Source organism: Acanthochromis polyacanthus, chromosome 15 (assembly GCF_021347895.1).
Source record: "Acanthochromis polyacanthus isolate Apoly-LR-REF ecotype Palm Island chromosome 15, KAUST_Apoly_ChrSc, whole genome shotgun sequence".
Lineage (NCBI taxonomy): Eukaryota > Metazoa > Chordata > Actinopteri > Pomacentridae > Acanthochromis > Acanthochromis polyacanthus.
The window spans coordinates 34,592,101-34,607,958 of record NC_067127.1 but is presented as its reverse complement, the minus strand read 5'-3'; the positions used below and the strand labels follow the sequence as shown (position 1 = coordinate 34,607,958).

The window sequence follows — 15,858 nt, the reverse complement described above, 5'->3', positions numbered from 1 at the left end:
AAATTTTCTCCAAATCAAGACCCGGACAGTTTCCCTTTTTAAAAGGACACATTTTTAGCTGATAAAAATGGTTAGCTACTGCGTATGCACCTACAGCTAGGGTTTTATTTTTTTTCCAGTAGTTTATGAAGAAGCTGTTTGATGCTTTATATTCCCCACAGTTTATTCCTTCATTAACTTTATGTAGAGCAGCTCAACTAGTGACGGAGCTGCAGAGTAACATCGTCTGACACCTGATGGCAAGTGATGTGTCAAGACTGAATGCAACCAACAATACTGCTGCTGATCCTGAACCTGCTGCAGCTGACAATCAGAGCTCTAACTGTCACCTGCAGCAGGTCCAGAATCAGCAGCAGGTCCATGACTAGTTCTCCTTTAGAAGAGCTCTACAACACACACATACGCACGCAGAAAAAATTGTTACGTTTAAATGTGGTGCTTGAAAATTTGTGGATTCTTTGTAATTTTTCAATTTTCTCCATAGATGTGAAATAAAACATCATCAGATATCCTTTAAGCAGCTGAAGGCCACTCCTCACTTTGTCTAGTGTTTAAATGTCCATGAGTCATGCATTAGGAGAGTCCTGAACCGTGATGGCATGTATGGCAGGGCTGCAGGAAGAAAGCCATTTCTCTGCAAGAAGAGCATTGCTATCCATAAAGATCATGTGAGCAACCCAGAAGCCTAGTAGCAAAGCTTTTGTGGGCAGATGAGGCCAAACTAGAACTTTTTGGTTGAAATGAGATGCATTGTTTGGAAAAAGAGAAACACTCCTTTTCAACATGGGAACCTAATCCCATCTGTGAAACATGGTGGAGGGGCGTTTGTGATTTGGGCATTTTTTTTGCTGCATCTGGGCCGAACGGCTCATCATCATTGATCGAAAGGATTGTATTCTATGTATTCTATCTGTGCGGACAGATACATTGTCCTGGAGCAACAGCAGCCAGCTCAAAGCTTTCGTCTTCTTTTTTACATGATTGCTTCTAACGTTTGAGTTTTTGTGGTCAGTGTTAGGCTTTATAGTATATAGTCATGCCCCATAAAGGGAATTATGCCTTTCCAGGTGAGGCTAAAAAACTTGTAGACATGCTCTCGTACACGAATATAGTGTTATTGGTTCAATACAATGACTTTGTTGGTTCTGTTTACAGTCTTTTTGTGGAACAAGAGGCTATTTGTGTTGAAATTTTTAGTGCATTTTATTTGCATACATGCTTCTAAATACACGGAGTCCCAAAAAAATTGACGTCATTTGAGATGTCCATGTCAGAGTGACTACATGGTCAGGAGAAATGATAATTAATAGGATTTATTTGGGGAATAAAATGTTTTAATCTACAAATTTCAAATGAAAAATTCTGAGGGATGGTTTTTATGTAATGTTTCAAAGTTGTTACAAATGTTCGATGTGTGTGCTACGTGTGATGTGGCACACGTCAAGCCGATAGTCGAGTTCCTCCCACACTCGCTGCAGCAGGTTGTGTGTAACATTCTCCAGAGCGTCAGTGTTTCTGTTCTTGAGTTCCTCTTCATACAGCGCCCTCCATAATTATTGGCACCCCTGGTTAACATGTGTTCTTTAGCTTCTAATAAATTCAGTTTTTTTCTAAATAATGGGGAAAAAAGAGGAAAGTCCAACCTTTAATTCAAGTGCAATTTATTCATGGGGGGAAAAAATCACACATTAAGAATTAATTCTTTTACATCAAATCATGTGTGCTACAGTTATTAGCCCGACTGATTTTAATGCTTTGTACAACCCCCTTTTGCCAACAAAACAGCACCTAATCTTCTCCTATAATACATTTTTCAGCAATTTTCAGTGTGAAAGTATGCTTCTGCAATAAAAATTGAATTTATTTTAAGACTTTCAACACATCTTAACCAGGGTTGCCAATAATTATGGAGGGTGCTGTATGTAGGAAGTGGATGGATATAGACCAGTCCTTTCATGTAACCCCACAGAAAGAAATCGCACGATGTTAGGTCAGGTGAGCGTGGGAGCCATTACAATAGCGCGTTGTCTCAATCATTAACACGTCCAATCCATGTCATTTTTTTGAGGAAAAAGAACAAACAAGTTTTTAAAAAATTATTAGGTGATGAAATGATGTCAGATTTTTTGGGACACCCTGTCTATTTCACAGTTTGCACATGTTTATTTTTAGCTGCAAATGTGAGTGAAGAGCTCTGACTGTCAAGCAATGGATGGAACAGTGAACTGTGAATCGTGAATCACACCAGCAAATTCTTAAGCAAGGGTGTCATTTGTCTGTAAACTGAATCTTAAGAGTAAGTGTATTATGCTGGAAGACAATGACCTCTGGAGCATAAGTTCAGGCATATGAGTTCTGTAAAGCATCGTTAGACTATTTGCATTGTAATTGGTACTATATAAATAAAGTTGAATTGAATTGAAAAGTTGTTCTACCAAACAATGATTGAAGTCCAATAAAGTGAATGGTTTTAGAATGGTCAGTCAAGTTCCTGACCCTCATCCAGTAGAACTGTTCCTGAAGCCCTTACAGTGAGCATTTCTTAGAGTAAAACTGATGTTTTAGGTCATATTTATACAGAAATGAAGAAAATGTTAGGGTGTTCATAAACTTTCAAGCACCATTGTAGAGTTGTGGCAGTTACTGTTTAGATCACATGACTTCTCACGTACCACTAACTCGTCTCCGTCCCAGAGGATCATTGTGAATCATGCTGGCAGAAGACTTTTAAACAGAAGAAAAAAAGTATAGCACAAAAAACCCTGATATTTCTGGTTCTGCTGAATCAGAATTTTTGTTGCACACAAATGTGTTTATATTTTAATGAATTATTAAGCTCCATCATCCTGAACTGTAAGTGTTGGCTGACCTACTTTGTTTTTTCTGTCTTTTTTTTTCAGGGATGCTTCCTTTGGAAATTGCACATATAACCTCACAGTGCTGGACTGTCTGCAAGGCATCAGGAAGGTATAATATTTGACAGTTTAAGCTTCTCTGGTGTGAAGGCTTGGTATATGTCTTGATCATGTGTGCACATAACCTGAATCTGTTTATGCTGCACAGACAAAAAAGATCTTTTTAATTTAGCCAATGCTCATGCCAGAATTAATGAAGATGGAGCTTATTTCCCTTCAATTTTTCAATCATTCCATGCTGGGGCCTGTTTTAATACCAGGTTTTGGTACTTAAACAGATACGACAGTACTTCAAAAGGTCTTAATTTCACTCGGAAACAAGGCACGTAACTTTTATTATGGAGCATAACTCTATACTATAAAGCCTTATATAACTATCCACAAAAACTCAAATGTTTGAAGTGGTCAAATAAAAAAGGAGCGGAAAGCTTGGCGCTGGCTGCTGTAGCTCCAGGACAATGTATCTATTCACACAACACAGGTGACAGAAGCAGTCAAATGTGGCTCTAAACTGTTGCTCCATGCACCTTACTCACCCAACCTGGCCCAATCTGACCTGTAGGGCTAGCTGTAAAAAGTATGAAGTCATAAATATTTGTGACTCCAGATGAAGCAAGCTGCTGACTGTATCAGGGAGTCTCCAGTTATTTTAGCAGATTCCTGTTACATAACAGCTCAGTGTGTTGAACAGGACAAGGAGCTGTTGTACTGTAGGAGAGTGACAGCAGCGTGTGAGTGCATGTGCGTGTGCACGTTTCTGTTTATTATTCCGCATGCCTTTTTTTTTTTGTCCCCACCGTGGAGAGAGAGCTTTTTTCAGGATAAACTCTTGATTTTGGGGTAAAAGTTTGAATTATGTTTAGGATGAGATTAATGTAAGCCTTAGGTTAAGCATTCAATGGTAATACTTACTGTTAGGTTAAGGAACTTAGAATCCATTATGTCAGTAAGCAACACCTACACAGATAGCAAAAGAAGGGTGTGTGCGCGCACGTGCGTGTGAGAATTTGCAATCAAAATTTAGCAACTGTGAAAAGTCACCAAGGGTGTTCACACAGACCTGAGTATTTTCTTTAATACATTGATCTTCATCATCAAAGTCTGCGTATGTCCAAACTAATACATATATCACATACATCAGAAATTCCATGCTAGTATCTATCACAGTTACGATAAATACCCAGACACCAGAGGGCTGAACTACATAGCTGTGCTTACTTTGTGTAAGTCAGCTTGACTAAAACTAAAGCCTTAGTCATAGATAACAGATATCACGGCAGTGGTTATTAACTTTCTTTGTCCACTCAGGCTTTCAGATTCAGACTCTGTTCACATAAAAGTGGGTGTTTAATGTTCTTCTCTGCACAAAATGAACCGATCATGTTCAGCTGCTTCAGTCATCAGGTTGTTTTGATGGAAAACGATGAGGAATAGAAAAGGTATGACGGTATAAACCGCTGCTACTGGAAATGACACAAGACAGGAATGCTGGTTGAAAGCTGTTAAACATGCAAAAGGTGTTTATTTTAGCGATCAATGCAGCTGCTTATTTCTAACAGCTGCACAGTAGAGTTGTTAAACTTACAACTTCATGTATTTAAACATGATATTGTATTGAAGTGCATTTAGGTCTAACACTGTCCCATAATCCAGGATATCGCTTTCATTTTTGGTCAAATCAAAGTGAAATTAATGTTACTGATTTAATATTCTGTGTAGGTCTGTGTGCACCTGTGTACACCCACCAAGTGGGCGAGATGCAGTGTGTTTCCATGTGAGGAAAAAATGCTCCTGTGGACACACCATGTGCATTGTTCTTGTTGCTTGTATTGCTAGTTCCTAGTGCTGTATTGCTCATTCCTATATGGATTCTTAGGTTCTGATAAATCTAAATATGATTTTGTCTGTTTATTATATGGAAATACAATACTGAATAAAATCCATGTAAACAAGGTGACTCAATGGCTTGGTGGTTAGATATGTCATCTGGCATGTATGTCCAAAGTGGTGGATCCAAAAAAAAATAAAGTGAATGAAAAAAAAAAAAAGTGGTGGATCCCTGGTATGAATCCTGACCAGGGGCCTTTGTTGTGTCACGCTCCTGCTCTCTCTTGCGTTTCTCGTCCTTCTCTCCTCTGAAAAGAAAAAAATCCTCAATATTTTAATAAGTGAAAACAATTTCTTTGTTGTTTAAATAATCTGTTTACTGTCTGTGTAATTGTGTGTTTCAGGCTCTACAGCATGGGTTCTTTGACTTTGAGACCTTTGATGTAGATGAGTATGAACACTATGAGGTAAAAACCAGCACCACTAAGACCACTTAAACCAGTCACTGTAACACGTTCACAGATACAAAACCCCACAGTTTCTTCTTCATTAAGTGACAGTCATAAATGATTTTTTTTTGGTAAAAGGCGGAAAACCTGTGAAGAGATCCTCTCAGCTTACTGTAAGGAACTCTGACAACACAACAATCAGAAAAAACTGATGAAAACAGATTTTGAACAGTTTATTCATTCAGCAACAGTAAAGGATCGCAGTAAAGTTTAATGTATTCTCCCATGTTGTGACAGTATTTAGAAATTATGACTGTGGCTCCCCCTTCAGGATGGCCGAAGTTGTATCAGTTTAACAGAGCTACTGATTTAATTCAAACAGATTCTACGTATCGACCACTTTACATACAGATGCAGTGCAACACAAAATGCTTCACAGATAATAGAAATAAAAATGCAGTAAAACAATACAAACCACTTTCCAGCCCCTCCTGTCAATATCTTTTAAAACTTTGCTGTGATGTTTGCTTTTTTCTTTTTCTTCTTTTCCCTGGGTTTCTGGTGATAGCGGGTGGAGAATGGAGACTTGAACTGGATCGTCCCAGGGAAATTTCTTGCCTTCAGTGGACCTCATCCTAAAACTAAAATAGAGAATGGTAAGTAAGCAAGTCAGCTGTCTGTCAGCTGCACTGACAAAGCTCTTATTCTAGCATGCCTTAGTTTTATAGTTAATGTGTTATCTCACTGACAGGCTGGCAACTGTAGCGTTACTCTTAAACTGTTTACAATTTGCATTTACTCCCTTAATACTGCATTTATTTATCTCCTTGAAAATCTAAAACATTAAAAACACAATTGAATTTTAAAATGTTTAATTTGAAGTTGTATTATCTATTTAGTAGTGAACCTGCAAGAATACTGATAAAAAAATCACTAAATAATCATCTCCACTAGATTGTACTTATAGTTCTATCACATACAAGTTATTTGGTAATCCCTTAAAAATTGCTTCCCACAAACCTTGCAGAATATGACTTGGAGCTGAAAGCCCCACTTTTGACTGAAAATGTTGAAGCTTTGTGAAAGTAGAAAATAATGACTTCAACTGAGATGATTAGGTGAGCTGGAATAGAATGATGCAAAATGGAATAAGGCGATGCTCTGTAGAAACGTTTGCTCAGCGGTTTTCTTTCACTGTAGTCAAAATGTAGATTTGATGAAAAGTTGAGAAAAGCTGGTACTGTTGGATGCTGAGAAAAAAAAAGTTTTACCAAACTTGGACCACCCGGCGACAAAGATGACCCCTGTGACCTTGAAAATGAGGTCAAGGTTACCAAATGCGAACTTGACCTGTGTCTTATTATGGTACACCTGTGTACCAAATATGGTGAGGCTACATCAATATTTTATCGAGTTATCGCGCGGACACCAAATTGTTACAGACAAACACGCAAACACGCAAGCAAGACCATGCAGCTGAAAACAATACCTTCCAGAAAACGGAGTTTTTCTGGGCGGTAACAATCTCAACTCTGCATTAGGCAAACAAAAGGGGTACATTTTGTATTTAACACCCCTGTTTGTTCCACCCTTGCAGGTTACCCTCTGCATGCCCCTGAGGCTTATTTCCCGTACTTCAGGAAGCAGAACGTGACCACCATCATCCGTCTGAACAAGAAGATCTACGATGCCAAACGCTTCACTGACGCTGGCTTCGACCATTATGACCTCTTCTTTATTGATGGCAGCACGCCCAATGACATCATCACACGTCGCTTCCTACACATCTGTGAGAGCACTGAGGGTGCTGTAGCCGTTCACTGCAAAGGTAAGGACTACCTTTCCTCAGGTTAACTCTCTCTGGTTGTGCCTGTCACATCTCATGTCTTTTTGCTCTCTTGTGTGTTCTATATAATGTCCCTCTTCCCCTCTGTCTATCTGGCAGGAGGTAATCAACTCCAACATAGAGCTTGTATTTGCTGATTAAGATGATTGCAGAGTGAGGACAGACATGCAGACCTCTTATGGAACTGCACAAACACTTAAGATGTTTGGATTTAGATACATCTGCATTCTGAGCCAGAAAGAACTATTTTCAGCTTGGGAAAAACAGAAAAAAAGCTACTGCTTTTGAATGTTTCCTGACTTCATTTTCATTGCCGAAAACTTTAGCTTGAACTATGGTGATGGGTCAGTAGCTTAAATGTAGTTAAAAATGGTTAAAATTAAAGTTGGCCTTTGTCTATTGAAAGCTACAGCTGAAACTGCAGCTTGTCTGATAGACCTTAATCATAACATTGAAGTCTAGAACATTAATTTGATCAGACTTGATATCAGACATAGCCAGTATTAAAGGACGCAAATTGGGATCAGGTCCTAAAAATTTGACCATAATGTCCCTGGTTAAGACTGGTTTATAGAGTTGTAGCTGTAGGAAAGCTGTGGTAGATGCTAATTCAGGATTTGATCAGATGTGGGACTCGTCTAGAAGACTCAGCTGTGGCGTGTCAATAGCAGAGATTAAACTGTGTTCATATTTTAAGAAGCGAGTCTCAGTGCTTATCTGCAGCTCTGCTCAATGCTCCTGATCCAAATAAACATGAGGAAACCCTCAGTAGACTCTAGACTATCAAGTTTACTGTAGGATGCTGCTTTGCTGACTCACTGTGTCACCTCTGTCTCTGTCTGTCAGCTGGTCTGGGCAGAACAGGCTCTCTGATTGGCTGTTACCTGATGAAACATTACCGCTTCACGGCAGCCGAGGCCATTGCCTGGATCAGGATTTGCAGACCGGGTTCTGTGATTGGACCACAACAGCACTTCCTGGAAGAGTGAGTGTTATTGCCGCTCGGTGTCGCCGGCACCGCAGGACTTTCTCAGTTTTACTCTTGTGGTGCCTTCAGCTTTTAGAAAGAAATACATGCTCATATTACACACTTTGGGAACTTCTGTGAAAATGGACACAGATGGTATTTAGATGAGATAAAAATGAGAAAACAAAATTTCAGTTAAATTGATTATTTGAAGTTCTGTTTTTAACCCACCTGTGCAGCGCCCCCTGGTGTGTGGACACCAGCGTACAGTTTATGTAAAACTATAATATGTACACTTAAAAGCAACAAATAAGAAATTCGAAGTTTATTAAAGTTGTGATAGTTGTTTTGTAATTATCAAAATTATGAATTATTCTATTACTTGCCCTGAAACTTCAATACACTTGTGAACAAGAAATGTTTTTTCATAAAAATTGTGCATTCAGTGTAGCATACAATCTTTTTGTACAGACATGTGATTGAAATAGTTTATATTCCTCAAGGAAAAGAGAAATTAATGAAGTATAAGATGATCCTGATTATAAGGCCTCTCTTTTCCAACATCCGTTTTTGATGGAAAATTTTATTTTCAATGTCATTCATCCAAGGAGAAGAGAATTTTCATTATTACAGCATTTAGATGTCAGGAAACATTATGAACTAATTTTACCCATCAAGTACTGATTTAATACACATTACAAGAACCATCAGAAATTCCCGCAGGTTAAACCGAACTATTCAGATACTACTTTGAGGACTGATTAACTCTGAAAGACTCACTGTAAACACACTGAAAACCTAGCCAAATGAAAGCAACAGAACAACCTATAGTGATACACTGCAGAACACTATGCTCCTCTGGTGCTCTTCATTCCAAAACTATCTGATGTAGTCAACATGTAATTATCTTGTCTGTAAATATAGGAGGACTTACACTTTATCAAACATTATTTCTAGAAAAAATACTCCCTTACATATGAGCAATATGCTAAATATGTTTTAAGAGCTAGAAAACCACCCGAGGCAGCAATAACACAACAAAAAATGCTCTTGACCGATCAGCGTTGCACAATATTAGTCAGATGGTTTTATTGTTATGCTTGAGTTTGTTTTATGTACTGCAGTGTGTGTTCTCCTTCTTCTACATGTTTTATTTGGCCACATGACAAAATACTGCTTGAGAACAATGAAGTGAAAGTTTAAGATAAAATCAAGCTGCAGGAAGAACAAGCTTTCCTGTGAACACTTTCATTTTCTAAATGAGCAGCATTAGGTGTTTTCCCTGAGAGCTCAAAGAGCTCTGAATGAAACTGAGTAAATATAAAACAACCATGGATTCGATTTTCTAACTTAAATGTGACACTATGCAACTTTTGAGGAAGGCAACAGCTCATTCATGAATGTATGGACGTTATTTTACCTACACATGCTCTACAGGCACTGCTGACCCACGACAAACACCATGAGTAAATTAGCATTTAACAACTTGTGATTGCCATTTGTGGCCACGTTGGCAGCAGTTAGGCAAAAGTTACATAGGATTTGTCTAAAATCACTCCTTATTTACTATATGTTGCACAACATTATGGTCAACAATCCTATAATGCTGAAGATAAGTGTCAGAAATTAGCATTATGTCTATGGTTTAAATTTTAGTGAGTTCTATTTTTAAAGACTGTAATTGTGTAATTCTTTTTCATTTGCAAATGCCAAATTCAGTTTTATAATGACTAATTTTTTGGTGAAACATTATCGTTGGAATTCCCCTCCGATGGCATAGTGCTACAACTGGATGTGTTCCAGCTGGAGACAGCTTGTAGTTCATCCTCATTAAGGGCAGTGTTGGTAATGAATTTAATGACTCAACAGTTAGCTTTTTAAGATTAAAGTGATGTATTTTGTGAACCTGTGGGAGGGGAGAAATGAGCTCTGACAATCACTATAGCACTTTGCAAAATTGCAGTCACTCAGCAGAGCAGTTCACTTCCAAACAAAGGGGTGATTTGTGACACACATGGTCTTGCTTTTAGAACAAGGGGAAGTTGAACTTAAAACTTGAGCAGAGTTTACTCGCTTCACATGTTCAGAAAGCACTTTTGGTGCAGCCAGGAGCTCAGCTGCAGGACCATGGTGTTGTCGTTCATGTTGCAGACTTGCTCAGTTATCTCTGTTTCCATGTCGTAGCACTTTGTGTCTCCTGGAGACTACCTTTGTTTTTCTTGGCTCTCCAGACTTGAACCAGGGCTCTCAAGCTTTTTCTCCAGGCTACATGGAAACGGATGTAACGCACAGGGTCATTTAGTGGTTTGTTTTTCTTTTATACTTTACAAGTGAATAACAGCTGTAATCAGTTGCGCATATATCAAGTGTTAAATTTATGATCCACTCTTATCTGCTGTAACGTAGAATCTAACTAGTACACAGAACAGAAGTAGAAGTCTAGAGAAGTTGGGTTTAGCTGAAGGGTCATCTGATAGGAGTCCAGTCTGACTACTGTATCTAATGTCTATGTCTAATAAATTTTCCGACTCATTGAAAAATTCCTTTAAATTCTTGGATTGTTTATCGTGTCCCACCTGTACTAGAGCAAGCAACGAGCCTACATCATCTCAATGTTTCATAACCAGAGATACAGTTAAAATCAAGTCAGGCTGCAGAGTTATCTGATCATTGAACTTCAGCAGATTAAAAGATTTTTAAGTTACCAAGTTACTACAGAGCAGGTAAGCAGTTCCTCTCATTAGCATGGTTTCTAGGGGCAGCTGACTGTACTGACTGTGATCATGACTGAATATTTTGTCTTTAGCTGCAGGTTTTAAAAAATGCAGTGGAAAGGAGCTGGGTTTTTGTGTAGTTGATACTGATCTGTCCCATTGGATCAATCTGCCCTCTGCAGCTTTAAACCAAAACCCGAAGCCCCGAGTAGATTAATCATGATTACCTGATTATCTGAATTCAGAAAATATCCATTTTTCTCCAGTGTGTCAGATTCTTATTTTTCTGTGTTCATATGACAAAAGACTGAATCTCTTTGGATGATGGAGTTCTTGGATTCCTTTCACGGTCTATAATATTTTAAAGAGCAAATAGTGAATCAAAACAAATTGATGGGTCAAAAACTGCCATAGTTACAACCAGAAACACAGAGACATAAGGGACTTACTGTTGATAATGTGTTGTTTAATAAAGGCAAAACAACAAACAATGGTGGACAATGGCTCATTCATTCTGTGGAATAGAATCAATCATCCATTGTCCCCCCAACATATAGCAACTATAAAAAGTATTTTATTTCTTTTCAGCATCGAATGGCGGTCAATTTATTCATTTTTTTTTTTAGGATTTATGAAAAAGACTCCTTCATGTCAATGTGAAAACTTACTTCTCCAAAGTTATGCCAGTTGTAAGAATTTAGCAAAGGCCTAAGACAAACTCAAATAAGCTCTCGCTCTCTCCAGCACTGACCAACACCCATTACTAGAGGAAGATTGGGACATATGTATTTCTGTGTGGTTTCATCCACAGGAAGATGGAGTCCCTGCTGAACATTTAAAAACCTGGAATAACTTTTTGTTTTTGAAAGACAATGACTTTCACTTTTATGCTATGGATGTTTTGTTTAATGAACTTTCATGCTAAAATCTCTTCCCAGCTCTAAGAGACTCTCGCAGGAAACATCTCCACATTCCACCAGATCAGATAACAGTCGTAAAACTTTATGACTTTGCTGGAGAAGAACATATGGGAGCCGAGAACAAAGAGACACTTTCCTTGAGAAACAGAGAACCTTTTCAAAACTCATATTTCTGATATGTATTTTGAATTTTCAGGTTTACCAAAGTGACAGAAAACCCTTCACCTATCACATATCCAAAATTGACCATCCTATGTCTTATAGAACCAGAATTATTGATTTTTGAGGTTTAATGTGATTTCTCCCTTTTCTCTCTTCCTATTCAGGTTGAAAGGATGACAGTTGTTTTATTCATCAACAAATGTCTGACTTATTATATTTTCACTGTGACATATATAGTTTAATGTCCTAAACATAAACATATAGTTATGAATGGAATAATTCACATAATTCTACACGTTTCTCTTTCACACAACTGAAGTATGGTGAAGGAATAGACATCGTGTTTTGCGCGCTTAACCCATTGCGCTTCAGTGTCCTGCCCGCAGTACACTTTGAGATCTGCATAAGCAATTTGCTAAATGTCTGAAACTGCAAACACGATTATACACTCTACGCTGATGGAAAGCTTAGAGTCTCATGAATCCTCCGGTATAAACCACTTTCAGATGTGATTACCACAGCGGGTAATATAAACACATTTGTCCGACAAACAACGAATATCCATCCATCCGTTCTCTATACACGGCTTTAACGTACACAGCGCGACTCACATTTCTGGGTTCATTATTACACACGGATGAAAATATTCCACAAAAAACGGCCATAATCCAACCTTGGACATCCAGACAAAACAATCCAGTAAAATATTTTGTCCAAAACATGTCTTGAAGTCGGTATAAAATCCACGAATAGGTCATTTTCGAGGAAATGCACCTTGCGATGCACATCCAATATTCCCTGTATTTCTTGTCATATTTTTATTTACAAAGAGAATATTAGCGATTTTTTTTTTGTACTGAAAATGGCTGGAATTGACTGCAGCTTAAAGGGTTAAGACTATATTTTTAACAGATTCCTGATATTTTAGTCGCTCCTCTGTGAAACGGGGGGGAATCCTTGTTGCTAGGCAGAACTCGCGCCAAAAGTTCCTTTCTCCGCCCCCAGGGGCTTCTGACCCTTAAATTCGGCTGTAGCCCCCACCTCTTTCTCTCTTTTCCTGTCTCCCTCCTGAGATGCTGAGAGCTGAGAGGCATCTTCCTATTCTTATCTAAAAGACGCATCTTTCTTTTGTTTTTTCTATCTTCTGAAGTTCTTTGTCCCAAAGTTTAACTATTTTATCTTCTTTTACTTTTTGTAACTTAAAGCTAGACATTTGCTCACGATCCAAAGCCGAATTTTATTCGTTTAGTCCTAAGAACTGATTAAGAACCACTTTACCTTTTTCTAATTTTTCCGGCTTTCATCAAACATCCGTTTTTCTTGGCCAAAGCCTGAGAGCCATCATTTTAAATCAAGTGACTCTTCATCAACCGGGCTCCATTCAGCTGTCAACACTGGAGATCTGCTGGATCAGATCTCTTTCAACCGATCCACCAACGGCAGGACGTCCAAACGTCGCCATAACGACGACACATCGCTCCGAACCAGCAAGTCCAGGTGCGTTGTGAAGCGTCACAGGCCGCAACGTCCCAGCCCGGAGGAGACTCCGACAGACGGTTCTGACCGTAAGACCAGCTGAGATTGCTCTGCCTGATCTGGTTGATGTGACTAACCACTTGATTAATTAATTCATTTAATCCGTTTATTCCGTTACAAATCATTGACTTTAATCCAAATTACCGTTTACCTTGTCAGGTTAGTTATTTGGCTCTTCCTCACCATATTTCCACACACCAACACACATTCCACCGACACACACACACACACACACAGTCATGCATGCACATGCACACACTTTATATAGGCACTGTACATAGGATTTCACTGGTCATCATTTTAATAGAATAGTCAATAAATGTTTCATTTTAGACCAAATTAAAGCCTTGTGTGTTTCTTTGTGCAAGAATGTGGTCAATTTAATCGAGAATTCAAGCCTTTAAGATATAAGACTGATCAAAATTTAAATTAATAAATTTTTAATTAATGTTAATTAATTAATTCCTCTAAAGAGCTGGTGCCCCTTTTATATGAACGAGTGCAAGCTTCGTAGGTCTCCTACACAGTTAATTTAAAAACAATAAAATGTGAAATAAGTGATTGCATAAGTAACGACCTTTAAAGCGATTCACCTAATTCAACAGCAATATACACCTGTATCTGGAAGGTTTAGTCACAGGTGTATGTGTACTTCTGGCTGCAACTCTGCAGAAGTGCTATATGTTAAGCAAGAAATTTTCAAAATATCCCTTGAAGTACAATTAAATCCATTATTGTATTAAGAAACAGAAGGAATATGACACATGCGTAAATCTGCTTCGAGCAGGCTGTTAAAGACAACAGGGTGAATGCTGTGGAGTGGGTGAATCAGTTCAATTAAGAATTTATTGCTGGGGTTGAAAAGAGTGGCCTACTCATGATCCTGTGCTGCCTGACAGAGCTTGAGCAGTAACAAAAAACTGGGTGAAATTGCCGTATCCAGATGTGCAAGTCTGATTAAGACCTATCAGCTGTAAGCTGTAATTGCAGCCGAAAGATGCATCGAGTAAATCCTGACTTAAAGACGACATGTATTTATGCTGTCACTCATCTTAAGTTTCATATTATTAGTTCACTGTCATTGCTATGTAGATTCTTGTCATATCTGTAATGTCTGTCTGTGTGGAACACAAACTGTTATTGCTGCACTTTGTTTACTTTCATCCTGTAAACCTTAAACAAAGAGTTGAATACAATATTAATATATATGTGTTTTTTGCATTACCAGCAAACAGGCTGCACTGTGGATGCTAGGCGACAGTCAGCGTTCCCAGAAGGCTAAGCTGGAGGAGAAGGTGGTGCCTCACCTCATCACCAGTATGGATGAACTCACACTAAAGCCCAACCACAACAGCAATGTAAAATCTCCAAGCTCTGATTATCTCCAGGAGGTAAATACATACAGCATACAGAACATACCACGTGACCCAGTGTTTGGACAGTTGGACAGCTCTGCGTTACGTTACACCTCGTATTAGAAATTATATTCCATGAAATGACTCAACAAGAACTCTCAAAATATTGTATTTTACAGATGAGAATGATAATTGTAATAGTATTGTGTTAAAGTTTGTTGGTTTCATCTCCAAAGCCAAGAAAGAATGAAAAATATTTTATTTAATACATTTTTTTAGGTTTTCATCTTTCCAGTATTACAGAATCAAGACGTGTCTTGCCAGTGAATGGCTTTACTGTAGGTTCAGACAGTGAATATCAAGAGATGCTTTGTTAACCGCCATTGGTCAGTTAGGAGCAGCTGGTTATTGATTGAACTATTTGAACCGACGGAGCGGTTTCAGTTAAATTATCTAAAAACATTTATTCAGTTATGAAGGTTAATTTTTACTTTTTTTAGTACTGGACCTGAATATCCGAATATTTGGTCGTCACGGTGGTATCTGAGTATTTATTTTGAGATCCAAATATTTGGATTTCCCCCACTCCCCCTGTTGGACGATGTCGTGCGATCGGTAACTCGTCAATTTGCCCGACATGTCTCCCCCATCAGACGTTACGATATGAACCGATTATTCGGATATTCGTCATTAATCGGGGCCGAATATCCGGAACCGAGAACCTGGTATTCGGGCCAGCCCTAACTTTTTTCTGCTGAGAGTTTTCTTTTGTATCCCTTTGTTTTTTTTTCTTTCACTATTAACATATATCATCAACATCTATCATCTTCAATTGTAAAAGCTGTTGTGTTGTCAGATTTGGTGTACATATAGTTGTTTTTTTTGTTTTTTTTTAAGTTTAGTCTGTGCAAACTATAACTCGGCAGTCTTCTCACTGTATGCTTGATTGATCTTCCAGAGTGAACTAACAGACAGCGGGCCAGTTCTGACTCAAGGAGACAAACTGAGAGCCTTGAAGAGCCGACGTCCCCCCCGCCCTGCCACCACTGGAGCTCTGAGGTACTAGAATCAGAAATAGAGCTGAAGTGACCGAATGAGAACTGAACCAGAAATAGAACAGTTTGCTGTGCAGTTAACACACCCAGGACTGTAGAGAGATGCAGAGAT

General features: G+C 38.5%; 1 protein-coding gene across 3 annotated transcripts in view; it reads left to right on the top strand.

Annotated features, from left to right (window-relative positions):
* cdc14ab (cell division cycle 14Ab) overlaps positions 1 to 15,858 on the top strand; it is a 48,424-nt gene that overhangs the window by 20,108 nt on the left and 12,458 nt on the right. For all 3 annotated transcript variants that reach the window (XR_002596728.2, XM_022215634.2, XM_022215633.2), the window contains exons 6-12: positions 2,901 to 2,967; positions 5,147 to 5,209; positions 5,760 to 5,847; positions 6,789 to 7,019; positions 7,884 to 8,022; positions 14,565 to 14,727; positions 15,650 to 15,750. Coding sequence is in view for 2 of the 3 variants with exons in the window: in XM_022215634.2 (XP_022071326.1) it covers positions 2,901 to 2,967; positions 5,147 to 5,209; positions 5,760 to 5,847; positions 6,789 to 7,019; positions 7,884 to 8,022; positions 14,565 to 14,727; positions 15,650 to 15,750 (852 nt within the window). In the remaining variant the exon portion in view is untranslated. The remainder of the gene's footprint in view (positions 1 to 2,900; positions 2,968 to 5,146; positions 5,210 to 5,759; positions 5,848 to 6,788; positions 7,020 to 7,883; positions 8,023 to 14,564; positions 14,728 to 15,649; positions 15,751 to 15,858) is intronic.